Source organism: Pseudorca crassidens, chromosome 10 (genome assembly GCF_039906515.1).
Source record: "Pseudorca crassidens isolate mPseCra1 chromosome 10, mPseCra1.hap1, whole genome shotgun sequence".
Classification (NCBI taxonomy): domain Eukaryota; kingdom Metazoa; phylum Chordata; class Mammalia; order Artiodactyla; family Delphinidae; genus Pseudorca; species Pseudorca crassidens.
Genome location: NC_090305.1, coordinates 23,183,740 through 23,207,917, shown reverse-complemented (window position 1 = coordinate 23,207,917; position 24,178 = coordinate 23,183,740). Strand labels below are relative to the sequence as shown.

At 46.6% G+C, this 24,178-nt stretch overlaps 3 protein-coding genes and 2 non-coding genes across 9 annotated transcripts; 4 read left to right on the top strand and 1 right to left on the bottom strand.

Moving 5' to 3' along the window:
- Window positions 1–49: 49 nt before the first annotated feature.
- On the bottom strand, window positions 50–9,917 carry NFKBIL1 (NFKB inhibitor like 1). 4 transcript variants are annotated; one of them, XM_067752478.1, is made up of 4 exons: window positions 9,777–9,917; window positions 8,000–8,276; window positions 1,007–1,228; window positions 50–827 (listed from the first exon to the last, which is right to left on the bottom strand). In XM_067752478.1, the coding sequence occupies exons 2-4, from the start codon at window positions 8,262–8,264 to the stop codon at window positions 241–243; spliced, it is 1,074 nt and encodes a 357-aa protein (XP_067608579.1). In that variant the 5' UTR covers window positions 8,265–8,276; window positions 9,777–9,917; the 3' UTR covers window positions 50–240. The 4 variants fall into 4 exon arrangements, with proteins under 4 accessions (XP_067608579.1, XP_067608578.1, XP_067608577.1 ...); XM_067752477.1 differs by lacking the exon at window positions 9,777–9,917 and adding an exon at window positions 9,413–9,554; XM_067752476.1 differs by lacking the exon at window positions 9,777–9,917 and adding an exon at window positions 8,678–8,875.
- On the top strand, window positions 9,764–11,920 carry ATP6V1G2 (ATPase H+ transporting V1 subunit G2). Of its 2 annotated transcripts, none has more exons than XM_067752483.1 (3): window positions 9,764–9,898; window positions 10,173–10,273; window positions 10,788–11,920. In XM_067752483.1, the coding sequence occupies exons 1-3, from the start codon at window positions 9,817–9,819 to the stop codon at window positions 10,959–10,961; spliced, it is 357 nt and encodes a 118-aa protein (XP_067608584.1). In that variant the 5' UTR covers window positions 9,764–9,816; the 3' UTR covers window positions 10,962–11,920. The 2 variants fall into 2 exon arrangements, with proteins under 2 accessions (XP_067608584.1, XP_067608585.1); XM_067752484.1 differs by having other exon boundaries at window positions 9,770–9,898; window positions 10,154–10,273.
- A 1,637-nt stretch (window positions 11,921–13,557) lies between these two features.
- On the top strand, window positions 13,558–24,155 carry DDX39B (DExD-box helicase 39B). Its single transcript, XM_067752475.1, has 11 exons — window positions 13,558–13,721; window positions 14,804–15,146; window positions 15,892–16,019; window positions 16,299–16,391; window positions 18,574–18,757; window positions 19,851–19,969; window positions 22,041–22,172; window positions 22,950–23,059; window positions 23,158–23,302; window positions 23,447–23,594; window positions 23,934–24,155. Exons 2-11 carry the CDS (start codon window positions 14,936–14,938, stop codon window positions 23,948–23,950), a joined length of 1,287 nt encoding a protein of 428 aa, XP_067608576.1. The 5' UTR covers window positions 13,558–13,721; window positions 14,804–14,935; the 3' UTR covers window positions 23,951–24,155.
- LOC137233173 (small nucleolar RNA SNORD83) lies at window positions 14,292–14,369 on the top strand. Its single transcript, XR_010947342.1, has one exon. It is a non-coding gene; the product is annotated as a small nucleolar RNA SNORD83 (small nucleolar RNA).
- Window positions 18,809–18,885, top strand: LOC137233174 (small nucleolar RNA SNORD83). The gene has a single exon (XR_010947343.1). It is a non-coding gene; the product is annotated as a small nucleolar RNA SNORD83 (small nucleolar RNA).
- Window positions 24,156–24,178: the final 23 nt, after the last annotated feature.

Genomic DNA, 24,178 nt, shown 5'->3' with positions numbered 1-24,178 from the left:
GGGTGATGAAAACCACAGTGATGGACAAAGGCAGAGGAGACACCGGGAGTGAGATGTGGAACCAGGTCTTATTAGGAAATGGCAGAGTCAAGGAGCAGTGGTGGTGGCCCACATCCCCCCACCCCTGCTCATTACAAGTTCTGCTCCCGCCCCACATCCTCTGCCGTTCAGCACCGGTCTCCTGACCTTACCCTTCTTACTTCCCTGCACTTCCTGCAGTTTCTTGCTCTTTCCCTGGGGTCACTTGAGGGCCTCCGCATGGCGATTCAGGGCCTGAGAAAGGGCTGTCACAGCTCCCATCACTCGGCCCAGCTCCCAGGTCTCAATCTGGCTTCGGAATCGTTGCAGGAAGCGGTCGGGGTGCCAGCGGACCTGCTGGACCCTCAAGTACCTCCTCAGGGCCCCCTGCTCCTCCAAGGGAGGGCCCCTGGCCACCAGGGCTGCAGCCATGGCTTCTGGGTCTCCTCCGCCAGGGCAGGGCCAGGGCACATCACCGAAGCGCCAGAGTCTGCCCCTCCCCGCTCCTCTGGGGTGCTCTGCCCTGGGCCCGGCCCTGGCTGGCTCCAGCACTCGATCCCCGGGAGCCTCCGGTGCCCTCCTGGCTCGGCTCTCACGCAGTTCTTCCTCCTTGGCCCGGGCTCGCTCTTGGAAGAGCCGCTGCTCCTCCTGCTGCTGCCGCCAGCTCTGACCCGAGCCCTCAGCCCGTGGGGGTCGGCAGGCTCCCTCTGCCTCGCGCTGCTGCTGGCGCTTCTGGGCATGTTCCCGGGCCATGCGATCTGACCAGGCTGAGAAGGACTCGGGTTCCTGGGTCTCATGGGAAGCATCATCTGTTTGGGAGGGTGGGAGGTGGTGGTCGCAGGGAGGCCATGAGAAGGTGACAGGCAAGAGAGGTGGGGCAGCACAGAAGAAGGGACCATAGGAAGCCAGTGGGAGCATTCGTGGAGTGGGTGTAGGAAAAGCAGCCAGTGAGGAAGAAGGGCGGCTGTGGATGGAAATGGATTCTTACCTTCAAACCTCCCGATGACCTCCTGCCACTCGTCCTCCAGCTCTCCCTGCAGCTTCTGGCTCCATTCCTGCTCCTTAGAGGCCTCATCTTCTTCCTCCTCCTCGGCAGAATCCCAGGGGGGTCCCCAGCCCAGAATTTGCCCTGGGGTCTCCCCATCCTTATTCTTTATTCCCATGGCAGAGGGACAGCGACTCAGCAGTGGCAGGAAGAAATCCGTGTAGGCTGTTTGTGGGAGAGCAGTGAGCAAAAGTTAGCTGGAACTCTCACTCCTTGGTAGGGCCGCCATCTTGAATCCTACAGGTTACTTACTCTCTTGGTCTTATTTTTTTATTTTTATTTTTTTTTAAAGGGCTTCAAATGCTTGGCTTATTTATTTATTTATTTATTTATTTATTTAATTTTGGCTGGGTTGGGTCTTCATTTCTGTGCGAGGGCTTTCTCTAGTTGTGGCAAGCGGGGGCCACTCTTCATTGCGGTGCACAGGCCTCTCACTATCGCGGCCTCTCTTGTTGCAGAGCACAGGCTCCAGACACGCAGGCTCAGTAGCTGTGGCTCACAGGCCCAGTTGCTCCACGGCATGTGGGATCTTCCCAGACCAGGGCTCGAACCCGTGTCCCCTGCATTGGCAGGCAGATTCTCAACCACTGTGCCACCAGGGAAGCCCACTCTCTTGGTCTTAGAGCAATGGAAGGGTTGCCCACATAGATGCTTTCTGGGTGCTAGGAAATCACCATCACTGACAAATATTTACTGATACTTAACCACATGCGTGGTAAGTGTGGTAGTTTAAAATATACCGACCTGCGTCTTCACAAACTAATTTAGTGTCCTGGGAGCTCTACTATGTCAATGACATTTTCTGGTCTGCCTCCAGCCACCTAGGGTAACGTCAAAACACTTTGACTATATATTCCATTTTTGGCTTGAAAATATTGTCACTTTATGCCTCTCGTTGTGTTTCTCACCCAAAACTATGTTCTCCAGACTGGGAAAATACCTGCACACCCTGATTTGTACCATTCTAAATATACAAATACTTAATACTTTTCTTTATATCACTTTTCAATAAGCTGCATAAGATAAATATTTTCAGGGGCATTTCTCTCAGCCAGCCTTAGCCAGGGGATGCTGGGAGGGGGACGGAGAGGTAGAGAGTCCAGCCCAGTAATGAATTTGAGCCATAGAAATGTTCCCAGCAGCAGAGCAAACTCTTTCCAAATGACTGCTGACCTAGGGCAGGGGAACGGGGCTGAGATAGAGGGTTCCACTCAGGGCCTGGCTGACAGGAGGCTGGGGGAAAATAGGAGAGGGACTGACATTCCTGAGCTCCCCTCTTCCTGAGCCCTGACCTCAACGCATCAGCTGAGTGCCACGCTGCTCTCCTCACTGCCCACCCGGCACCCTACGCCTGGCCAGCCTGCCACCTGCCATGGTCGCCAACCACCTCTGCACTCTCAGGACAGAGGAAGATGAGTGAGGCACCCTCCCTTCCTGTGGACCTAGTTTCTCTCCCTACGGCAGGAAGAAGTGGGCCGGCAGTCTTTAGATCTTTATTCAGTGGTGCTAGAACATACTGGCTACCTGGCAAAAGGATGAGAGAGAGGAAGGGTTGTCCTGTCACTGCCAGGAAAGCAGAAGATAGAAGGGTCCAGCCTTGGCTGGCCAAGGTCCACTGCCCCCACCCATCTCCTGGCACACCTGAGCGTCACCCAACCCAAACCACATCAAAAGGAGGGGTGGGGGTGCTTCTCTTTAGTACTGACGTGACCTGTCGCAAGCCCTCCCAACTTGTCCCTCCCAGCAAGTACCTGGTCTTGTCTTTCAACGGCTTATATCACACCAGGGCTCACAGCAGGTGTGAGGGTGGAAGGTTTTTAAATTCACAGGTTTTAAGGGGTAAGGCCTCCAACTATAAAACATCATGAGTAAAATCTGGTACAGAATATTAAATAGCCACTAAAAATTATGTTTGTGTGTGGAAAAAGCTGGCTGCAAAACTGTACATAGGATCCAATCACAGCTCTGTGAAAAAGAGACCAAACCCCATGCTTGAAAAAGGTAGACTGGATGGAAATACGTAAACATTCTAGTCTCTGGGTGGTAGACTATGGGTGGCTTTCCTTCAACCTTAGCTGATATTTTAATGTGAAAGGGACATAATTAATGTGAAATTTTCTTTTCTTTTTAAAGACTAAAGAATAAAGTTAATCACTGTTAACAGTTTGCTGTGGTCCCTTCTAGTCTTCTCTTGGTTTATATAAACACATAACGCACAATTTCTTTTCAGTTATGCAACCATACTACTATATATTGTTTGGCAACTTGCTTTTTTCATTTTAACACCTCATTTATATATTTTCCACAGGCGTATACACAGTCTACCTCATTCTTTTTTATGACTGTGTAGTGTTCCACTGTGTGCATGAAACAAATCTTCACACCCCCAACAGAAAGACTTTGCTTCCAAAAATGATCAGTCTTATGGATGTGTCTTTGTGGACTCCTTACAGTACTTCTGTGGGGTAGATTCTCAGAAGTGGAATTTCTGAGTCAAACGACATGTGCAATTTTGCCAAACTGCTTTCAAAAAGTTTGTGTCATCAAGAATATACGAGCGCCTGATGAGGTTACAGCTTTATCACTTTCAGGAATCCTTTTCTATATGCGACAAAGAATATTATTCAATTACTCTTGAAATGAACTAGGTAATTATCAAAGTTAAAAAAAAAAAAGAATATATGAGTGCCTGTGCTGTCCTTTACCAAAGCTGAATATCCCCAACCCTTTAAATTTTGCCCATCTGATAGATTAAAAAAATGACTTTATTAATGAAAAATTTCATATTCATATTCTTTGTCTACTTTCCCCTGGAAATTATATGTGTAGATATGAGAGCTCTTTATATAGTATAGATACCAACCCTTTGTGTCTGTGTCACATATATTGTAGATATCTTCTCCCATCTGTCTTTTCAAAATTGTACTGTAGTTAAATCTGTATCAATATTTTCATTTTACAGCTTTTGACTTTATTTCGTTCTTAGGAAGGTTTTTCTCCACTCCAAGATTATGCCCTTGTGTGTTTTCCTACTATATTTCTAGAAATATAAAGACAAGAAGAAAGTACAAAGTATAGTATGATGAGCAACCCTATTCCTACCACAAGGTATGTTAATATATTTTCATTTTGCAACATCCTTTAAAAAAAATCATAGATAAAGCTAAAGTTTTCTTTGATACTGGCTTCCAAGTTTTATTCCCCCCAGGGAAAACCCTCCCATGCATTTCCTGTCACATATAGGTGTTTAATCTGCTGTAATTTACTTTTAAGTCAGGTGTAAGGTAAGACTATTTTTCTCCAGAGAAGACAAATGGTCCAGTATCGTTTATTAAATAGTTCACCACCACCCCCTCCAGTGATTTGAAACACCAACTTTACCACCAATTTAGCAGTATAGATCAACTTTTCCCTTATGTTCTTTAATTAACATGTTGTACTTTTATATTGGGAAAAATAAATGTGAAAAAAAAAGCTTTGTGGAGTAAAAATGCACTTCTTCTTAGTGATGGAAGCACTGTTCTTCTCCTCCCCATAATGAGACATGATTTCTACATTAATGAGATATTCATACTAATTGGTACAAAACACTTTTTTAAAATGCCAGAGCAGAAGTTTATATTAAGTGACGACTGAGACACAGGAAGAAAAGGTAACAGTGGGCGGGGTGGTTGGAAAGGGCTTCCAGGAGGAGGTGGGGACTTACACTGGGCTGTGAAGGGAGAATAATCTAGCAAGGTGGAAAACTTAGTAGGGCGGACAGGAAGGCGACAGGCAAGAGGCAGATAAAAGAACAAGCATGTTTGTTGAAAACATGCTTGGGGTCACTGAAGACAGAGTCACGAAGCAGGAGTCTCGGGTTTGTGGGCTCGCTGTGGGATGTAAGGTTGGAAAGCAAAGAGAACATAAACCGGACAGCTCAGTCATCTGCAAAGCAGGGCCACAGCCTACTTCTACTGAGCAGATCAAAGTGGGTAAAGGATAGGAAATGTCTAATACTGTGCTGGCACAGGTGCAGTGAATGTTACATTAAAAAAAAAAAGAAAACAAACACACAAGCTGGCTTTGGACTTATTCTTTTTGCAAAGACTGAGAAAACGACCCCGTTTCTCAATGTTCACTCATTCTTGCTGTATATAGAGAATGGCTATTGTTGGACTAAGGTGTGTTTATACAGGGGTCTCTGACAGCTAAGACCACCTCCCCATGAGGTGTTACCAAAAGCCTCAAAGGTAGTGGCCATTCACTGGCATCTCACTAGGTGTGACAACCCAGCCCAGACAATTCAGCGTGAACTGGCACATCCCTTGAACATGGAAACTGAAGGGAACCTACCCTCCCCCAGGAGACTCTGGGTCATTTCATCTGTTCAAAGGAAATATCTGCATTTTAAGGCAGAGTGGTCTCTAGAGACAGGCCTTTCTACCAAGGAGTTAGAAGGCCACCTGGTGGTAGGGCTGGCAGGGGACCAGGAGGAAGGAAGGCCTGAGAGGGCTTGGGAGTAACCTCAGTGTAGGTGAGATTTCAGCAAGGTCCTGAACCTTCTAGGCCCTGCTTTCCTCATCTGTAAATGGAACCATAATGTCATTCTCACATGCTTCTTAGAATTCAGTACAATGAAGGAAGCACCTACCATACTGTAAGAGACATTTCTGTTACTTAAAAAGCCTTAATTGAATAATACAAGAATAAAAATAACAATACTTATCATCCAGTGAGGACCAAAACTGCCAAATGCTTGCCTCACTTACTCGCCACAACCTCCATTTTAGAGAAGCAAATTAGGTTCATAGAGGCTAAGCTGCATGTCCCTGTCACACAGCCTGTAAGTGGCAGAGCTGGAGCTTGGACGGGGTCTGACGTTGGCCTCAGGGCACTCTGCTCTGTTGCCATGTACAATGTCCACTGTCGAGTTAGGTGCCTGCGCTTTGTAAACCTCCTCTCTTTGTTCTCAGTTTAAAAAAAAAAAAAAATCTGAACAGGGCAGCCTATCTCACTTATGTTAGGGGAATTAAAGAAAAGGGGATTTTTGACTATATGGGGGAGGTTTCGGGGATGTGGGTGAGGTTCCTGTATATTCGTGGGGAGCTGGGGGATGATAAGAGCAATCAAACTGAGTTCAGGTTGTTCATCCCAACCTAAAGGTTTTCATCTAATGTTCTTACTATAGAAGGAAAATCTCTAAAAGGGGAAAGGGGTTTCACCTGTTATTTTCCTAGGAGGGCTGTACCTCTGCAGAGCTGCCTCTGCTGCCACTAATGTATCAACAAGTCTCCATCTGAAACCCTCAATATCAAAGGCTTTCCAGAATGCAGTTATTTTGGGGATTTGATAGAGTTGATCTGAAAGTATACATATAGTTGGCCCTCCATATCCTCAGGTTCCGCATCCGCAGAATCAACCAACCATAGACCTAAAACATTCAGGAAAAAAAAGTTCCAGAAAGTTCCAAAAAGCAAAACTTAAATTTGCTGCTTGCCTGCAACTATTTACATAGCATTTACATTGTATTAGGTATTTTAAGTAATCTAGAGATGACTTAGAGTATACAGGAAGATGGTTTGTAGGCTATACGCAAATACCACGTCATCTTATAAAACGGACTTGAGCATCTGTGGATTTTGGTCTCTTGGGAGGGGATCCTTGAACCAATCCCTCTCGGATACCAAGGGACAACTGTACACTGTATATTATGTAGCCCGGGAGAGACTGGGTAGCCCCAGTAACCAAACACGTGAATGTTTCTGCAGTGAAACATATGAATACTGACATCAGTAGGATAAAAACATCATAAATAGCCTAGCTTTAGTTTATGTTAGGTTTTGTTACCAAATGAGTTTGGTGGCAGACTGATGAAAAATGTTTGGTTCTCAGAGTGTTTCTGAGTTTCAGAACTGTGGGTGAAAGAGTATGGGTCTGTTGATAACCACAGGAACAATGGCCAGTATCTAGAGTGTTTATCATGTGCCAAGTGCTCTAATTATGTACTGTGTCAGCTGATTCTCAAAACATATGTCACAGCATGGGTGCTTTGAACACAGGCATTATTACTGTATGATTCTACAAAGGATCACACAGGTTAGAGCATAGGCAGTCTAGTTAGGCTGCCTAGGATACAACCCTTGCTCTTAATAGCTGTGTGACTTTGGCAAAGTACTTAAACTTCTCTGTGCTGTTTCCTCATCTGAGAAATGGGGGATGATGTTAGTACTTATACCTTCATAGGGTAGCTGTGAGGATTAAATGAGTTGCTTTGTGAGAAGTGTCTGGCACACAGCAATGGTTGCTGTTATTTAATTTTGCAGATGGGGGCTTCCCTGGTGGCGCAGTGGTTGAGAGTCTGCCTGCCGATGCAGGGGACATGGATTCGTGCCCTGGTCTGGGAAGATCCCACATGCCGCGGAGCGGCTGGGCCCGTGAGCCATGGCCACTGAGCCTGCGCGTCCGGAGCCTGTGCTCCGCAACGGGAGAGGCCACAACGGTGAGAGGCCCGCGTACCACAAAAAGAAATAAAATAAAATGAAATGAAATATAATTTTGCAGATGGGCAAATGAAGCATCAGGCCAGTTTAGAAACTTGCCAAGAATACACAGCTATTAAGTGTGGAGCTGGGATTTGAACCCAGGCAATGTAACTGCAGAGAGTACCCTCTATCCTGCTTTTCACACTACACGCAAACAACCAGTCAAGAGACAAAGTAGCTACTAATCTAGAGAGATGTGTAATTTAAATACTAGTTGCTGTTTGGGGAATGCTGGGCTCTTCAGACAATGGTAGCTCAGTAATGTAAAGGCACAAATGACAGCCACAAGCCAACTTGGTCAACTATTTCCCTAAGTCCCATGACCAAATAACTAGCTTATTTTTCAACCATTGGCCTTCATCTCACACCCCACCAGTTGCTCATGACCTTGTTCCCCATGAAGCAGACTCACCATCAGGGCCCTGCCGGGCAGCAGCGTGCAGCGCTGTGTCCCCATGGCGGTCCTGGTGGGCAGGGTCAGCCCCAAGCCGAAGAAGCAGGCACAGGGCAGGGGCATCGTGGCGGGCGCAGGCCCGGTGCAGTGGTGGAGGCTGCCCAGCATCTACATCAAGGCCTGGGTGTCGCTGGAGGAGGGCTTGGGCCCGGACCAGCCGTCCTGCAGACAAATAACGACGGAAGCGACGCTCTCGGCGTTGGCGTCGGGAAGTGGAGGCCATGGAACTCTTGGGCTGAGGAAGAAGGATAAACAGGCAGCAGTCAGGACCCCAGCCTTGGATGGTCCCTCCCCCTCCATCTCTGATATTCCCTCTGTTTCTCCCTTTGGTTCCCCATTTCTTCTTACATTTTCAGCAAGAGATGAGGCCAGTCCTAACCCTCATCCCTTTTCCAGGTGATAGGTTTGAAAACAATTTTGAGGGGAGCTGGGGTCACATTTTTTTTTTAATGTGAAATTTGAGAAAAGGATAAATGATTACTTAAAGGCTCATTAGTCCAGGTAAATTTTTAATAAAGTACTTTGTTATATAATAAAGACAAATAGAGAGTGATGGGGGAAATTTTTATCAATAGAAACCTGAATTTTAAAAAGTCACAATTTCAAATAATGATCTAGAAATTGAATATAATGTACCCGACAGACAGATGTAGAGGCTTCTCCCTCTGGGACTTGGGGGGAGGGGTTACTCATCAGACCTGCCCCCCGCCCCCTAAGTACCCCCGGAGCAGTAGGCCCGAAGCCTGTGTTTAAGACGCTCCGAGGAAGGGAGGCGGGAAGGGCGGAGACACTCTAGACTGACGGAAATGGCGCAAGCCGAGACGCAGGTAAAGGACGGAAATGAACTGAGGCGCGTTACCGGATGCCGTTCCTCCCCGAGGGGACGGGAGGTGTTTCCTTGGCCTTAGCCTCCGGGGGGAAACTAGGGAACTTAAGATAAAGGGTCCGTCTGAAACCGGAAGACTGGACGACAGGCGAGGAAAAGGAAGAGCAAGGGCTCTTTGGAGGTTTAACCCCGCTTCCCCCTACTGGGAGGAGAGAGGAGATGGTTCAGTGATAGGCGAAAAAATGAGAAGAGAGAGAAAACAGGGGAGATAAAGACAGGATAAAAATCACAATGAAAATGAAAAATCAAAACCACAGTGAGATCAAGAAAGGGACAGATCATAAAAGAGAAAAACACAGGAAGCAAAAGACAAGGAAAACAACCGCAGGACAAAGCACGTGAAGTGAATGGAGAAATTTGGAATTGGGAAAGGTGTAGAAAAAGGAGATGGAAATGGGAGGGAGAAAAAGGAAAAGAAGTTGGAAGAATTCAGAGAAGCCCAGCACACTCTATTCCCAACACACCACGCATGATAATTTCCTTACCTCCTCACCCCATTCTCAATCCCTCTATGCCTCCTTCTCTCTCAAATACTCCTCTCTTCTCGGCCCCTGCCCCCATTCCTAGACCTTCCGACTGGGAAAGCCCTGCACCTGCTGTGAAGTTAGCAGGCAGCTTTGGACCTGGTCTTTGCTGCCCCCAGGCGGTTCTTCTGGGTACTGCCAGAGTGAGAGGTGGGAGAGGAGGACCAGCCATCAATGGGAGGATCAGTTTGGGGGAGACACCCGGTGCAGGAGGCTGAGCGAAAAGGGGAGCACTAAGACCCAGGGGTAGTGGAAGGCTGCAGCAAACAGCTGGAGGAGGAGGAGGCGGTGTGAGGGGAGGGGGAAAGGGGGAGCCATCTGGTACCTTGGTAGCTTCCGAAACGGCATCGGTCGTAACGACAGAAATGGCCAGTCAGTCCCAGGGTATCCAGCAGCTCCTGCAAGCCGAGAAGCGGGCGGCTGAGAAGGTGGCAGATGCCAGAAAGAGTGAGTCTCCTCATTTCTCCCTTAGGAATCTGGAGAGAAAATTGGGGGTGGAAGGACAGCAAACATTTGAGTCCTTAGGATAACCCAAGGCTGGTGGGGTGGGGGGAGGGAGGCTGGGGGCGCTTATTAGGAGGGAAGAAATGGGTGGGTGTCAGAATCTAGTTCTTGGCTGGCTGAGAGAAGGCACTAACTTTTTGGGAGGGACTGACCCCTGCTCTCACGTTTTGTGTGTGTGGGGTCTACCCCCACTTTCAGTCCTTTCTCCTGCCTCCAGGGAAGGCCCGGCGTCTGAAGCAGGCAAAGGAGGAGGCACAGATGGAAGTGGAGCAATACCGCAGAGAGAGAGAGCAGGAATTCCAGAGCAAGCAGCAGGCAGTGAGTCGTGGGGGAGGCTGGGATGGGACCCCAGGGTGCAAGTTGGTCGGTATATCTGGTGAGGTGTGTACAGGGTGATTCCACAAGAAAATAAGGTAGTAAAGGGCTGAAGGGGACCTGATGAAGACCATGATATTGGTCAAGCTTTGTGATATGTAAGAGCGTCTAGGAGTTTTGAAGGACTTGTACGGCTTGTGGAAGTGGGGGGGGATTGCCACAGTCTCTGTAGAGTATGATGATATTTGGGGTGGAGGGCCGAGTTTTATGGGCATGGGTGGTGAGGTGGTGGGGATGGTACGGTCTGTTGTAGGGTGATGCTGCATGTCAGGTCTTAGGGGAGAGGGCATTATGTTGGTCTCTTCAGTGTCTAGATATTTCCACGGATGGGAGTGGTTTTGGAGAGGGCCTTTCTTTCTGGTCTTGCTCCAGGACCCTTCCCTCCACATGCGTGGATGCTTCTTTCTCTGTTTCTGCTTTCTCGTTTCTCTTTTCCACCCTTTCTCCCACCCACCAGGCCATGGGCTCCCAAGGGAATCTGTCAGCTGAGGTGGAGCAGGCTACAAGGCGCCAGGTGCAGGGCATGCAGAGCTCCCAGCAGAGAAGCCGCGAACGTGTCCTGGCCCAGCTTCTTGGCATGGTCTGTGACGTCAGGCCCCAGGTCCACCCCAACTACCGGACTGCTGCCTAGGACCCACCCTAGGGCCTGACTCCTCCTGCCAGTTCCCTCCTACAAAGAAATCCCCAAGTCAAAATCAACTCCCACCATAATCCTTTCTCTCCCTTGCATTCCCTAGAAATTCTAGAAAGCAGGATCCAATAATTCTCCTGTGAAATTTATAAATATCTTGCTCAGACCTGAATCTCCTTATTGTTCTTTCACTGGGAGCTTGGAATTTGCCAAGTCACCCTCACCCAGCCCCTCTGTGAAATTTGTAGCATGGAGAAGTAGGGATGTGAAAACACTCTGACTTCAGAGCCTGGCAGGCTCGGGTCCCTCTTCTGACCCTGCCCCTTGCTGGCTGGGCAACAAGAACAAGCTACTTAAACTGTAACCCCAGTGTCCTTTGCAAGGTTGGAATAATAATAATAATGCCTACCTTGCAGGGGTGTTGCATTGGTTAGGAATCATTCTATAAAGAGTTTAGCATGGTTTCCAGCATGTAGTAGCTGTGATTCAATAAATGGCAAACCTGTGATATTATTACTACTCTCTGCCCACCTACCAAAACTTAAACATAGCTGTTTTCTCACTCCTGTCTGTGGCTTTGTAATTCTACTCATTCATTCTGTGACCCTAGAAATTCTCTAAAAAATTGGTTCTTCCCACCTCTCTTTCCCCAGAGACCTTATTATCCCTGAAAAGATAGATTAAATGATGGCCTCATTTAGCCTCTCTTCTGTGGTTCCAGGAAGATGTTTGCATTTCTTAGCCTCTCTTTTTGTCTCTCTTAAGTTGGTCTTTCTCTTTATTGGATTTCCCCCTTTTCCTGTTTCCCCAAAGACCCATCAGATGCTTATTACTGCTTCCTGAGATCTAAAGTGATGCTGTGTCCCCTCATGTGCATGGCCTTCCTTTCTACATCCTCAACACCTTACTTTCCCTTTGTAACAATAAAAGTGTCAATAAAATAATTATGGGCAAATCAATTGCTGGGTGGAATCAGCCTCCTTTTGCTTCATCATTTCTCATTTTCAGTCACTCTTGTTCCTTGTTTATGTATTCCCCAAACACCCAAAAGGTGTTGGAGCTTTGAGAAACAAAAGCAAATGGTACATTATTTTTTCTCTAAAGTGAGAAACACGTGGCTCCTCCTTTGTGAACCTGAGGACTATAGATGGTAACTGTAGAGAACAGCTGGGGTGTAGGAACAAGCACTCTGCCCCTTACCTTGCTTTATTTTCCTTCATAGCACCTATCGATACTTGACATGTTTATGTGTTGTCTCCCCTACAACACTCTGTGAGTTCACTCTGTGAGGACAGGGCTGTTCACTGCTGTGTCCCCAGATCTCAGGATAGCATTTGGCACAGGACAGGCAGTTGATAAATACTGTTGAAAAAGATTGATATTGTGGGTTTGAAAAACTGCGCTTCTGTAACATCATCCTTGGATCACTGTTATTTCTTTTGGCCACAGAAAACGAGCCTACTTCACCAAGCACTTGAACCAGTGAGGTAATCTGTAGTGTGTATTTATTAACCAGACTCTTTAAGCAGGGAGTCAGGATACACTAGAGAATAGAGAGGTGTTTACATCCTGGCTCTGTCACCTTACTAGCTGTATTACTTTGGACATGTTGCTTTATTTCTCTGAATCTGTTTGCTTGATATAGCATGGGAATAATGGTACACCTGGGTGTTAAATGGTTGTGATAACAGGTAAAGGGCCAAACGTCTGTTGTCAGTTTTGTTAAGTCACATCTGACTTCTGTAGCATACAAAAGCGGGGCGAGATATATCAAATGTTTCATTCAGGAAAAAAAATCCAGGCTGAACCAAGGGTCTGTTGGGGGCACGGCTAAGCACATTCCGGTAGAATTAACAACACTTATAAAAAGTTATTTAACTCTCAAGCCCTAGCGTTTATCGTTAACATTTGGGGCAGAATCTAGACCCTGTACCCCACTCAGTGGATTCAGAACCCCCTCCTGATTCCAGCCCACGCCCACGAACCTTAGGACTCTTAAGGCATCAGCTACCTCGGCCAACATTAGGCAAATGCCGTCCACCGGCTCCAGGGCTGGTGAAAGGGTAGGGCTAGGACTCATGAGCACGACTCACTTCCCACACCTGGGGCCGGTCGTTCCCTAGCTCCAGCGCCAACGTCCCCAGGTCACCTTGACTACCGGACCAAGGACCCCGTGGGAACTCGAAATCCCGCCACCTTGGGTCCTCCTGCACCCACGGAGGGGTGCCCAGAGAGAAGGCCTGTGCGGCAAGAACGTAAATGAAGAGAGAGGCGTGGAAAAGAGCAGGACAAGAGGAAAAAAGATAACAATGGGGAGGATGCTAGTTTCCTTTATGCCTTTTGTTACTGGTAGTAGCGGAGGAGTTAGAAGTGGCTTAAAAAAAATTTTTGTTTTCCACACAGGCATTTTCTAAAGGCAACCCTGGAGCGCACGGAACTATAGAACCGTGGAAGGTCCTTCTTCCGGTTCTTTACGTCTGCGCGGTCGTAAGGCGGGAGGCCGGGGTAGAGGGAAGCCGGGAACCGGAAGTGAAGGCAGATTCCTTCTTTCGTCGCTGTTACCGCCGCCATACGCCTTCGCCTTGCTCAGGTAAGCTTTGGCCTTCGGCACCATCCGCCTCCATCTGCGTTTCTCTGTGGCCATCGTGTCGCACAGCCTCCTGATAACCCTTGTACAGGCTATGGTCTGGTCGCTGGCGTCTGACTGGGTTGTTACTTCCATCACTTGCATCCCTCGAGATCAAGAAACTTCGGGGGAAGGTAGGGAAGCCAGAGGGGCCCAATCCAAGATGGTGGCCCCGGCGCCATTGTGCTTCCTTTGCTCCTCGCTCTTTCGGTGGGACCCTCAGTTACCTCAGAACCCAGCGACAGTGAGAGGCGGCGCTAGGCGTCTTCTGGTCCTGGGCATTTGCAGAGGGCGGGGCTCTTCTCACTTTCCCGCTTATCTCGGTCCGTGGTGGGAATGGAAGGAGTCCCGACTTGTGGGCCTAGTTGGATTTTTCTCACCACGGACTGCCCACTGTTATCTGGAGTGTTTTCCAAATGTTTACCAGTGGTGTCGTTGTGTGTTTTCGGAAATGAGCTACACCTAGGAGTAACATAATGGTGATGGAAGGTCACTTGGTAAAGCTTCTGTTAGCCGGAACGAGGATACATCTTTCTTAATTATTGTGTTCTATTTTATTCATCGTATGATGGAGAAGTGGGTTTTTTCCCGGCCGAGCCATTTCTCTAGGCCTCTTTCTCCGTCATTAATTACACAAGGATTTCTTAAGGTCCAGAAGGTTATTGAGGAGTGGGAGGCTGGAATGCTGCGAGAGGTGGTTGGCAGCCACATGATGTTTTCATTTTGAAAAGTGAGCGCTTTGCGTAATGACGACCGTAATCTATCACCCTTGACTGATGGCTGCTGTCGACACCTTGAGATTATAGGGAAAGCACAAGGTCTTCCGTTGAGGACTTTTCGTTTTGTCACTTACATCTTCATTCTCCATTTTAAGTCATTAGTAGTATTCTGTTTTTCAGGCGTGTATTTTTTTTTTCCTTGTTACTGTCACAGACCAGGAGTTTATAAGTCGATTTTGCCCTTCCAACTTTCTGGTTTCTCCTTCTCCGATCCTATCTTTTTGGGGACTTACGTCCTAACCACTTGCCCTGGGCCCACTTTTCCCATTCCCAGTATTATGTTTGCTTTTCGCTTTTATGTCTTGTGCTTCTTTATTATTATTTTTTTTCCAGGTAAATGTTTCCTAGCTTAGGGAAAGTGGAAAGAGTGTGGGGATGGAAAAGATGGTGAAGGCTCTGCTCATGACTGATGAGTTTTCTCTTTTTTTTTTCCCCAGCTCTTCTGTCAGAAACTATTGTGTTTCCTTTCCTCTACTGTTCCTCAAGCCCCCACTTTCCTCCTCTGTCTTCCCTTATTCTGCGTGAACTCATCCAGAGACCCCTCCCCTTCTCCCCCTGCCGGCCCAGTTATGGCAGAGAACGATGTGGACAATGAGCTCTTGGACTATGAAGATGATGAGGTGGAGACAGCAGCTGGGGGAGATGGGGCTGAGGCCCCTGCCAAGAAGGATGTCAAGGGCTCCTATGTCTCCATTCACAGCTCTGGCTTTCGTGACTTCCTGCTCAAGCCAGAGTTGCTCCGGGCCATTGTTGACTGTGGCTTTGAGCATCCATCAGAAGGTAAATTTTCTGTTGGGCATGGAGTATTCATTAGGGTCTTTAAGGATACAGGAAACAGTATGGTCGTGGTCCGTCAGGTGATACAGATTTATATTCAGGATAGACCAGGAAATAAGTACTAAAAACTATTTTAGCAATAGAAGAGGTTCATATAAGTTGGTCTTTCATTCATGATAGCATGTAAGTGCTAGTGATCTAAAAGCAACTTAGAGGGGCTTTTTTCCTTGCCCGTTTTAAATTTTGTCTTTCTGACTTTTAGTTTAAAATTTCCAGAGAGGAGCTGGTTGGACCCTTGGGCCAGGCCAACTCTGGTCTCTGGAAACCTGGCTGGCTTTTGGGTCATGTACCAAGTTCTTCATTTTGTTCAAGGTTGTTGCACGGTTATGTGCCCCAAAGCATGATAATCTAAGTATGAGAAATGGCTTGTGGCAGGCACTCAAAATTCATGGATTGCTACAGATGAAGGAACATTCAGACAGAATCAGAAGCACCTAAGTCGTCCAACTGGTAGATGCAAGAGGGTTGTTAGCAGGACTTTGGGCCCATAGCTGGAAGGCTATGTTAGAAGGAACTGGGAAGGTCTGATTTGGGAATCACTTTGATTGAGGGGGCAGAGAAGTAGAAAGGGTCTGGAAATTGACAAGAACAACTTAAGAATTGAGTGGTGAGAAATGGGTTTGGCCTGGTGAAAAAGGTGGTGGAGTTCTCTGGAAACTAATTTATCTTTTTTTTTCCCTACTTCTAGTCCAGCATGAATGCATCCCTCAGGCCATCCTGGGAATGGATGTCCTATGCCAGGCCAAGTCAGGCATGGGAAAGACGGCGGTGTTTGTGCTGGCTACACTGCAACAGCTGGAGCCAGTTACTGGGCAGGTACACTTGGGGAGAGTGCTGGGGAAGGCATTTTGGCTAGTAATGTTCAGGAAGGGTATTTTCGTCTCTGCTACATGATGCATTCAGAGCCAGGAGTGCTTGTTGTTAAGATGACCTTTATCATCCTTGACAGATAGGCATGAGAATATTCTGTAGTAATCACGGGGTTAATGATTTAGATCCAGAATTGTAGTCACCTGTGATCTGCTGGGTGTGCTTTTGTGACATGCCTGGTGAAGGGATATACTGTATGTGTGTCTCCGTCTACTTCCCCCCCAGGTGTCTGTACTGGTGATGTGTCACACTCGGGAGTTGGCTTTTCAGATCAGCAAGGAATATGAACGCTTCTCTAAATACATGCCCAACGTCAAGGTAAGCTAGGGTAAGGAGACCTGGGGGAGTGAGGGTGTGGGGAGTTGGAGGCATTGGAGACTTGTTAGAACAGCAGTCTTCACATCCCACAGGTGTTAAATATCTATACACAAATCTCAGTTGCATGTAGTACGTAGTAAGTTTCTGCAACTTAGGTGTATAAGAGGTTTATGTTCTAGGGCTCATTTGGGTATGCATTATACTTTCAGAGATGTCTGCTGTATTTTGATTTTGGAGAAGCTTTATAGTTTGCCTTGGTTTTTAACACGTTTTATAAATATGCTTGTGCATTGATATTCAGGGTGTGGTTCCCAGACCTGTGGTTTCAGTGTCATTTGGGAGCCTGTTGGAAATGTAGATTGCATGAGTTCCACTCCAGTCGTACCGAGTATGAATATGTGTTCTGACAAGATCCTCGGGTAATTGGAGTTTGAGAAGCATAAACATATGCTTGATGTATATAACTTTGTACCCTCCTTGGGTGAAAGAAAAACAGTATTTTTGTTCAGATTGTTGTAATTTTCCTCATAATTGATTTTTAATTTATATGTAGAACTAGGAATGTGTGAGTAGTAGCCCTAGACTAAAAGTAATTTGTTTAAAACCAAAGTAGTAAAAGTAGTATCTGTGCCTGGTAAAAGTGCATAGGTAATCCAGAGGGCCTTATAACGAAAAGATTTCTGTTTTCCCGTCTAATCGTACTTCACAGAATACCACTAGTTAACTTTTTTTTTAAGTTCTGATGTTCTGTGAAACCAAGTATTCGGTGCTATTTTCTCAGTTTGTCAACTTAAAGGCCTTTTTGACTTTTTCGTGAAAGATTATTTAGCTTGTTTACACTTTTTCTCCTAGAATTTGAAAACTGTATTAATTTAAATTATCTAAACATAGTCTGAAAGCTGGTGTGTGTGTTATGTATGTTTGTATTCTTATATTGTCGGTTTCATTGCGGTGTACTTGCTGTCCTTTTAGCAAGCAGTCTTGTTGGTAGGTTGATTCTATAAGTTGAAAACCAGGAAACCGTTTCTATTGTTAATGACTGTAGAAACATTTGTCATTGAGCTCAGTAGAGAGCTAGGATTGCACTTCTTCCTCTATAGGTCTGACTCATCACCTTGTGGACTCAAAAGAGGATGGTCTTGGTGTCAAGATCAAATATAAATTGTCCTGATATAGTCTTACTTTTCTTTCTTTTGCTCAAAATTATGCTTCAGTGATTTAAGACGTTGGGCTAGTTCTACAGAATGTCTTACCTCTGAGTTTGTCTGGTTACTCCCTTGTGTTGTTTTAACTTGTTTTTCCCTCCCAGTGTTTCCTATAAACTGCGCTTTCTTGCTTGCTTTCTCTCTTTCTCTCTCTCTCCCTCTCTCCCTTCCTTCCTCCCTTTGCCGTGCCACTCGGCATGTGGGAGCTGAGTTCCCTGATAGGGATCGAACCTGCGCCCCCTGCATAGGAAGCGTGGCTTCTTGACCACTGGACTGCCAGGGAAGTCCCTAAACTGAAATTTATATTTGAAAGCTTAACTGGTTCAAGTTGAACATTTTTGGCAAGAATTCTTCATAGATGATGCTATGTATCTCCTGTTTTGTTGCAAACCTGCCTGTCCCACAGTTAATGGTTTTAGATTTACCCTAGAATTAGGGTCCTGTCAGTCTGATCTTTCCCCCTTGAAACTAAAAAGCAGTTTTGGTGCTATTTGAGAGGGTATTAAGGCCCAGATCCTCAACAACCATTCCCCTAATGGTTTTAACATGGAGTAGTATATTTAGCCTGAGTCAGTAATTTCATAGGGTTTATGCAAAGGAGTTTAAAAATCTGGGGTCATTTAGGAAAACTTGATGTCCATGAGCTTTTTTTGGTACTTGACACTGGTGATTTCTTGCCGTCCTCATTTTTACAGTGAAGCCTGGCCTTGGGGAAGGAAGATTGTTAGATTAAGTCAGAAGAACTAAATGCTGGTCCTCAGTGCCTCAATCAGCCATGCAATTTAGGGCAGGTCACTTTTGTTTCTTAGCTTTAATGTTTGGGGTATATAATAATTTTAGATTAGGTGATCTCCTATGTTCCTTTTAGCTCTGAAGTGTTCTAAGACTTGGTTTAGAGTAAACTGAAAGGATGGGAACCTTGGGGAGGTTGAATTCTTTCCTTCCTCGTGAGATACTCTTTTCTCCTGGATTGGCAGGTCGCAGTGTTTTTTGGTGGTCTGTCTATCAAGAAAGATGAAGAGGTGCTGAAGAAGAACTGCCCGCATATCGTCGTGGGGACCCCTGGCCGCATCCTAGCCCTGGCTCGAAATAAGAGCCTCAATCTCAAACACATTAAACACTTTATCTTGGATGAATGCGATAAGATGCTTGAACAGCTCGGTGAGTAGCAGTGCTGAGACTGGGCTAGTGATCTGGGAGTTGCCTTTTGGAGCCAAATGATGTTTATTTGACACTGGAGCACTTTAGTGCCAGGACGACTCTTAATCTATCACCCATGACTGATGGCTCTGGCTTCCCTGGTCAGTCTTTGTTAGGCTTTTTAAGCATCCTTAGTGATCAAGGAGGAGGGTGTTACGTTCTTTCTTTTGGTGATGTTTACTTTGAGAGAAGGGACTTTGCTGATGTTGGATATTAGTCACACCACCATTCTTCTTTGTAAAACCCTATAGTGGGTGTCATAGGGGAGAAACTTGAGCTGGACGAGGAGACAGTCTACTCTTTTGGCATCCTCAGCTCAGCATATATTGTCAGAATTTATAGCTGAATAGATCTCTAGACTTAAGTTCTGGAATTAATGTGGAGGGTGTTTGTGGGAGTTTGTGTGGTGTGGTATTCTGGTGTGCTAAGTGGGGTTAAGTAAGGAAAATGTTTTGTAAGAACTCAAATTTGGTGAATGAGAGAGTAGGGATCGACATAGCCCCAGGGATAAGTCATTCCAAATGATCTTTGGCTATTCTAGATGGCGAGCTATAAGGTGGGCTCCAAGTAGAGATGTCATATTTGCCTGACTGGATAGGACAGTGTGATCCAGAGGAAGCATGGAATGGACTCTGACAGCTGGAATGTAATAGGTGCGCGATATTTGTAGACAGTTGGAGCTTGGGGAGAGAGGATTAGGGAGAAGGGCCTTCCTTGTAAAGCATTTTTCAGAGGACTTAATCTTTGTGAGCCTCTGCAGTGGGCTTTATCCCCATGTTTTAGTTGTGGGCTTTGGGGTTTCATGTAATTTCTTGTGTGGTTAAAATACACAGCTGGAACCTGGTCCCAAATCCATTGTTCTTTCCACTGTGTTATTACTATGGATATGATTATATGGTGGTTGGAGAAAATAGAGTAGAGAGAGGCCTGAGGCAAATCTTCCCCTGAACCGAGACTCTCGCTTACCAACAGTCTTTACCTCATTGGTACGCCTGTTTCTGGCCTTTGTTTACGATATATGCTTCTCTTCTACTATAGTTCCTTTTTCTTGTAGACATGCGTCGGGATGTCCAGGAAATTTTTCGCATGACCCCCCATGAGAAGCAGGTCATGATGTTCAGTGCTACCTTGAGCAAAGAGATTCGCCCAGTCTGCCGCAAGTTCATGCAAGACGTAAATACCCTTCTACCTTCTCTCCCTCCACTCCCCGCCCGCTGCCTCCTCCCCCTCCGCGCCCTCTTCCTCCAGACTCCCTTGTCCTTCAAGCGCCAAGAAGGGGGCACATGCCCATTTGGGAGTGATGACTCCTTGAAGAGACACACAGAGGCAGAGACAGTTAGTGTTAGGGTCTGCGCGGGCGCCAGGGAAACTCCGGAAGACTTGGTCGGGTTAACGTGAGAGCGGGAAGTGTTCGACTTTTTTTTTTTAATCACAGCATTTTTGAACCTCTTCTCCCTTTTGGGGGAGGGCAGGATTTTCTGCCCTACCACCCACCCATCGTCTCCTACATACTCCCTACAGCCACGCACCCTCAAGGTGGCATCGAGCATACAACCGGAGCCTTCTGCTCCCCAAACTCATAATGTCCCGGTGGCAGGAGAGCAAGAGAGGGACAGACAGATGGCAGGGCATGTCCAAAAGAAGAGCAAACAGCACAGATGAATCCGCTTCCTCCCCACCTCCAGGGGTGGGGGCCTTTGGCACCTCAGTCCCCGAGTCCATACTCCTTCCCACCCGTACCTCCTCGCACCCATCCGGAACCTCGGTTGATGTGAGCCGGCAGCAGAGAAGCACCGTGGCGCGGCGGGGGAATGTGGACGGCACCCGGCGGTGGATGGCGGCAGCGGAGGCCGCGGGGAACCTGACCAGGAAGCCGAGGACCAAACCAGCCTCTTTTTCCGTTCCCGGTTTTTTTTCCTGAACCCAAGGCGTGCCGTGTTCCCTGTTTCCCTCCATTTGTGTTGGTGGGGAGGGGTGTTTTGAATGGGGTGGTAGATTTTTTTTCATTTTTTAAACACTTTTTTTTTTTTTAATACTTAGAGGGATATGGGAAAGGTAAAGTGAGGAGCTCCACTTGGATGTAACCAGGTGGGTGCTAGGGTCTGGGGCTAGGCGGGGCTATTGTATAAGCAGTGGAGTGTGTTCTTTCCCTCCCTGCTCTGCTTCCCATGGGACCAAAACTCTTCAGCTGTACTTGGGGCTCAGATTAGATCTGAAAGAAGCCATGGAACTTCTCTTTGGAAAGCCTACCTTTGCTAGTCTGACTTCTGAGATTGGGCTTCTGGTTTTCTCCCATGACACACACATCCTTTCCCGAAATCTTGGACCCTGGGGTTTTATGTTAACTATGTCTTCAAGTTAGTGAAGAGTGCTAGGAAAGTTGGGCTTTGGAGTTGAGTCTTGTGTCAATTTCTGCCTTTTTTTTTTTAATGCTGCCTTCCTTCCCTTCAAGGGTTGTGTGTGTATATGATTTGTTTTGTTTTTAAAGATGAGTGAATAACTGTTGCTCTGAATCTGCTTTTTAGCACTACTTATTGATACCTTCCACGTAACAGTTTAGGTGGTTTGATTTTTAGTTGAGACCAGTCTTATTTAAAACTGTTTCCTTGTGGTCCGAGGGCAAGTTGTTGCTCATTTTGAGTAATTTTTGCTTCTCTTTTCATGGCATTTTGACTTATGTCCACTGAAGCATTCTGATCTTCCACCGTCCTAATGGGGATATGGAAGACATCCACCTTCGTAATGGGGATATGATTCTTGTAGTTGAGAGCATAAAATGGAGTAGTCCTTCTCCTCTCCCCAATATTAAACCAGCTCTGATGGAGTTATTCTGACCTCGAGTCACTGTTTCCCATCATTTCCCAGGTGTTTGGATCATGTTCTCTCTTGGAGAATCACCTCCCATTGTTTTCTTTCCTCCACCACCTCCATTTGAGGTAATGGCATCTTGCCATTGGGTGGTTGTACTGTGTCTTTTCCTCCCTGCAAAGTTTCTTTCCCGTGAAAATTTTCAGTTGGAAAATCTTAAAACTCAGCTGATAGGAAGGACATTAGATCAACTGTGGAAAAGACCACATTAATATGTGGGTATTTTTGGGGGTGGGGTTGGGTTTCCAATCTCCTCTCTTCTCCCCATCCCGCCATGGGGTGTATTGGAGATCAACTTCCTCCACCCCCCCAGGTTTAACCCCCCCACTCTGCCCTCCTCCCGTTCCCCACCCCTTCCCTCCCCCCTCCCCCCCAGCCAATGGAGATCTTCGTGGATGATGAGACGAAGCTGACGCTGCATGGGTTGCAGCAGTACTACGTGAAACTGAAGGACAACGAGAAGAACCGGAAGCTCTTTGACCTTCTGGATGTCCTTGAATTCAACCAGGTCAGTTGTTCAAGGTCCAGTAGGGAGAATGAGCACGTCTCCAACTGTTGCAGGAACCTCTATAATATATCCTTTTATTGAGGAAACCATGTGTGTCATGTGAAAGAGAATGGTGGAGAAATTCTCTTAAATGAAAATTCTATTAAATGAGAGAAAAATGTCTTTTGGTGGCACTGAGCGTGAGCAAGGTGGGAACTGCTTTTCTGTTCCATGGCTGGCATAGATATTCAACAAAATAAAGCTCAAATTATAAAATCCTTGAAGAGTTTTAATAAGGTGGTGGAAGTCCAGAAATACATTAAGCCTGTTCGATTCTTAAGTTTTGTTTCTTGTACTATTTAACTGAGGGAGAAGTGTTCCATCACTTTACCTGTGGTGTGATTTGCTTGCACTAAAAACTACTTTCTAGAATTAGGGTAAGTTCTTATATTTGACGTTTTGGTGAGTCGGGATATCGGTCGTGGTCTTTCCAGACTTTAGTTCAAATTTTTACCACTCGTGAGGTGGCTTCATCCTTGTCTCCTAATATGTCTGGTAATTTTAGTTACTGTTTTCCATACCTTCTCTGCAGCATGTCTGTCTGCTCAGGAAAAATCAGAGCCAAGAGGGAAAGGCTAAGTAATGTTTAGAGCAGAAGAGGAAATGCGTGATGGGGACTAAGAGGAGTTCTTTTAGAAGAGTGTAATTACTGAAAACTCTTGCACGTAATCTCTCTCACACACACCCACATGGACGCACATCCCCTCCAATCTTATATGTACACACACACACACACAGGTGGTGATATTTGTGAAGTCTGTGCAGCGTTGCATTGCCCTGGCCCAGCTCCTGGTGGAGCAGAACTTCCCAGCTATTGCCATCCACCGTGGGATGCCTCAGGAGGAGAGGTGAGTCAGAGATGGGGAAGGTGCTTTGTGTCCTTGCGAGGAAGAGACCCTTGAGAGCAAGGAATCTCAACATTTTTCTGCTTTCCTTTCTCACAAAGGCTTTCTCGGTATCAGCAGTTTAAAGATTTTCAACGACGAATTCTTGTGGCTACCAACCTGTTTGGCCGAGGCATGGACATCGAGCGGGTGAACATCGCCTTTAACTACGACATGCCTGAGGATTCTGACACATACCTGCATCGGGTAAGCCCCACACCCGGAAGGTATCCTAGTGTCCTCTCCCACCCCCTTAGTTTCTTTATCTTTTCATACCATACATCTTCACCCCTCCTCTTGGGTGTCTTCCTTCTTTGGGGTCTACCAATTCTATCATCTGTCTCCTTCCAGGTGGCCAGAGCAGGCCGGTTTGGCACCAAGGGCTTAGCCATCACGTTTGTGTCAGATGAGAATGATGCCAAGATTCTCAATGATGTGCAGGATCGCTTTGAAGTCAACATTAGTGAGCTGCCTGATGAGATAGACATCTCCTCCTACAGTGAGTAATGATCTCATGAAACTGGCTTCCCCAGTCCTTTAGGTTCTCCTTGTTCCTTAGAGGGTTTTTTCTTAAAGCCCCTGGTGCATAGTGGGCTCTTGACAAATTTGTCATCTGTTTTTTCCCCTGCACCCCCGTCTTGATGCCCTGTTGGGATGTTTAGTTGACCTCTTTATGGGGTCTCTTCTCATCGAAGTATTTCTTTCTTTACCCCCAAATGTGTCCTCTGACCTACACACTGCACAAACATCTGCATGTGTTTCGGGGGTGGGGGGCCTTTTCTACCAACCTAGCTTTTTCTTTTCCATACCTTATTCTAACTGCCATGTTTTTCTTCAGTTGAACAGACGCGGTAGAGAACTCCCCACCCATTCTGGAGTGTGACAGTCTGCTCCTCTTCAGGAGATGATGCCAGGCGTGGGGGTGAAGGAGACACTGCTGCCGCCTACCCTTGACGACCCCGTCCCCCACCCCATGGCTTCCTTCTTTTGCATCGCCACCACTCCTAAACCCCCATTTCCCTGATTTGTCAGAATTTTTTTTTAACAAAACTAAAAAACACATGAGTCTGTGGTGTCTGTAAG

Coding starts and splice junctions, on each gene's coding strand:
- NFKBIL1 (XM_067752476.1), bottom strand. CDS start 8,734: ATGAGTAACCCCTCCCCCCAAGTCCCAGAGGGAGAAGCCTCTACATCT. Junction 8,277..8,677: donor CCTCTACATCTGTCTGTCGG/GTACATTATATT, acceptor CTTCTTCCTCAG/CCCAAGAGTTCCATGGCCTC. Junction 828..1,006: donor GGTCATCGGGAGGTTTGAAG/GTAAGAATCCAT, acceptor CCTCCCAAACAG/ATGATGCTTCCCATGAGACC.
- ATP6V1G2 (XM_067752483.1), top strand. CDS start 9,817: ATGGCCAGTCAGTCCCAGGGTATCCAGCAGCTCCTGCAAGCCGAGAAG. Junction 9,899..10,172: donor GGTGGCAGATGCCAGAAAGA/GTGAGTCTCCTC, acceptor TCCTGCCTCCAG/GGAAGGCCCGGCGTCTGAAG. Junction 10,274..10,787: donor TCCAGAGCAAGCAGCAGGCA/GTGAGTCGTGGG, acceptor CCCACCCACCAG/GCCATGGGCTCCCAAGGGAA.
- DDX39B (XM_067752475.1), top strand. CDS start 14,936: ATGGCAGAGAACGATGTGGACAATGAGCTCTTGGACTATGAAGATGAT. Junction 15,147..15,891: donor CTTTGAGCATCCATCAGAAG/GTAAATTTTCTG, acceptor CCCTACTTCTAG/TCCAGCATGAATGCATCCCT. Junction 16,020..16,298: donor TGGAGCCAGTTACTGGGCAG/GTACACTTGGGG, acceptor CTTCCCCCCCAG/GTGTCTGTACTGGTGATGTG.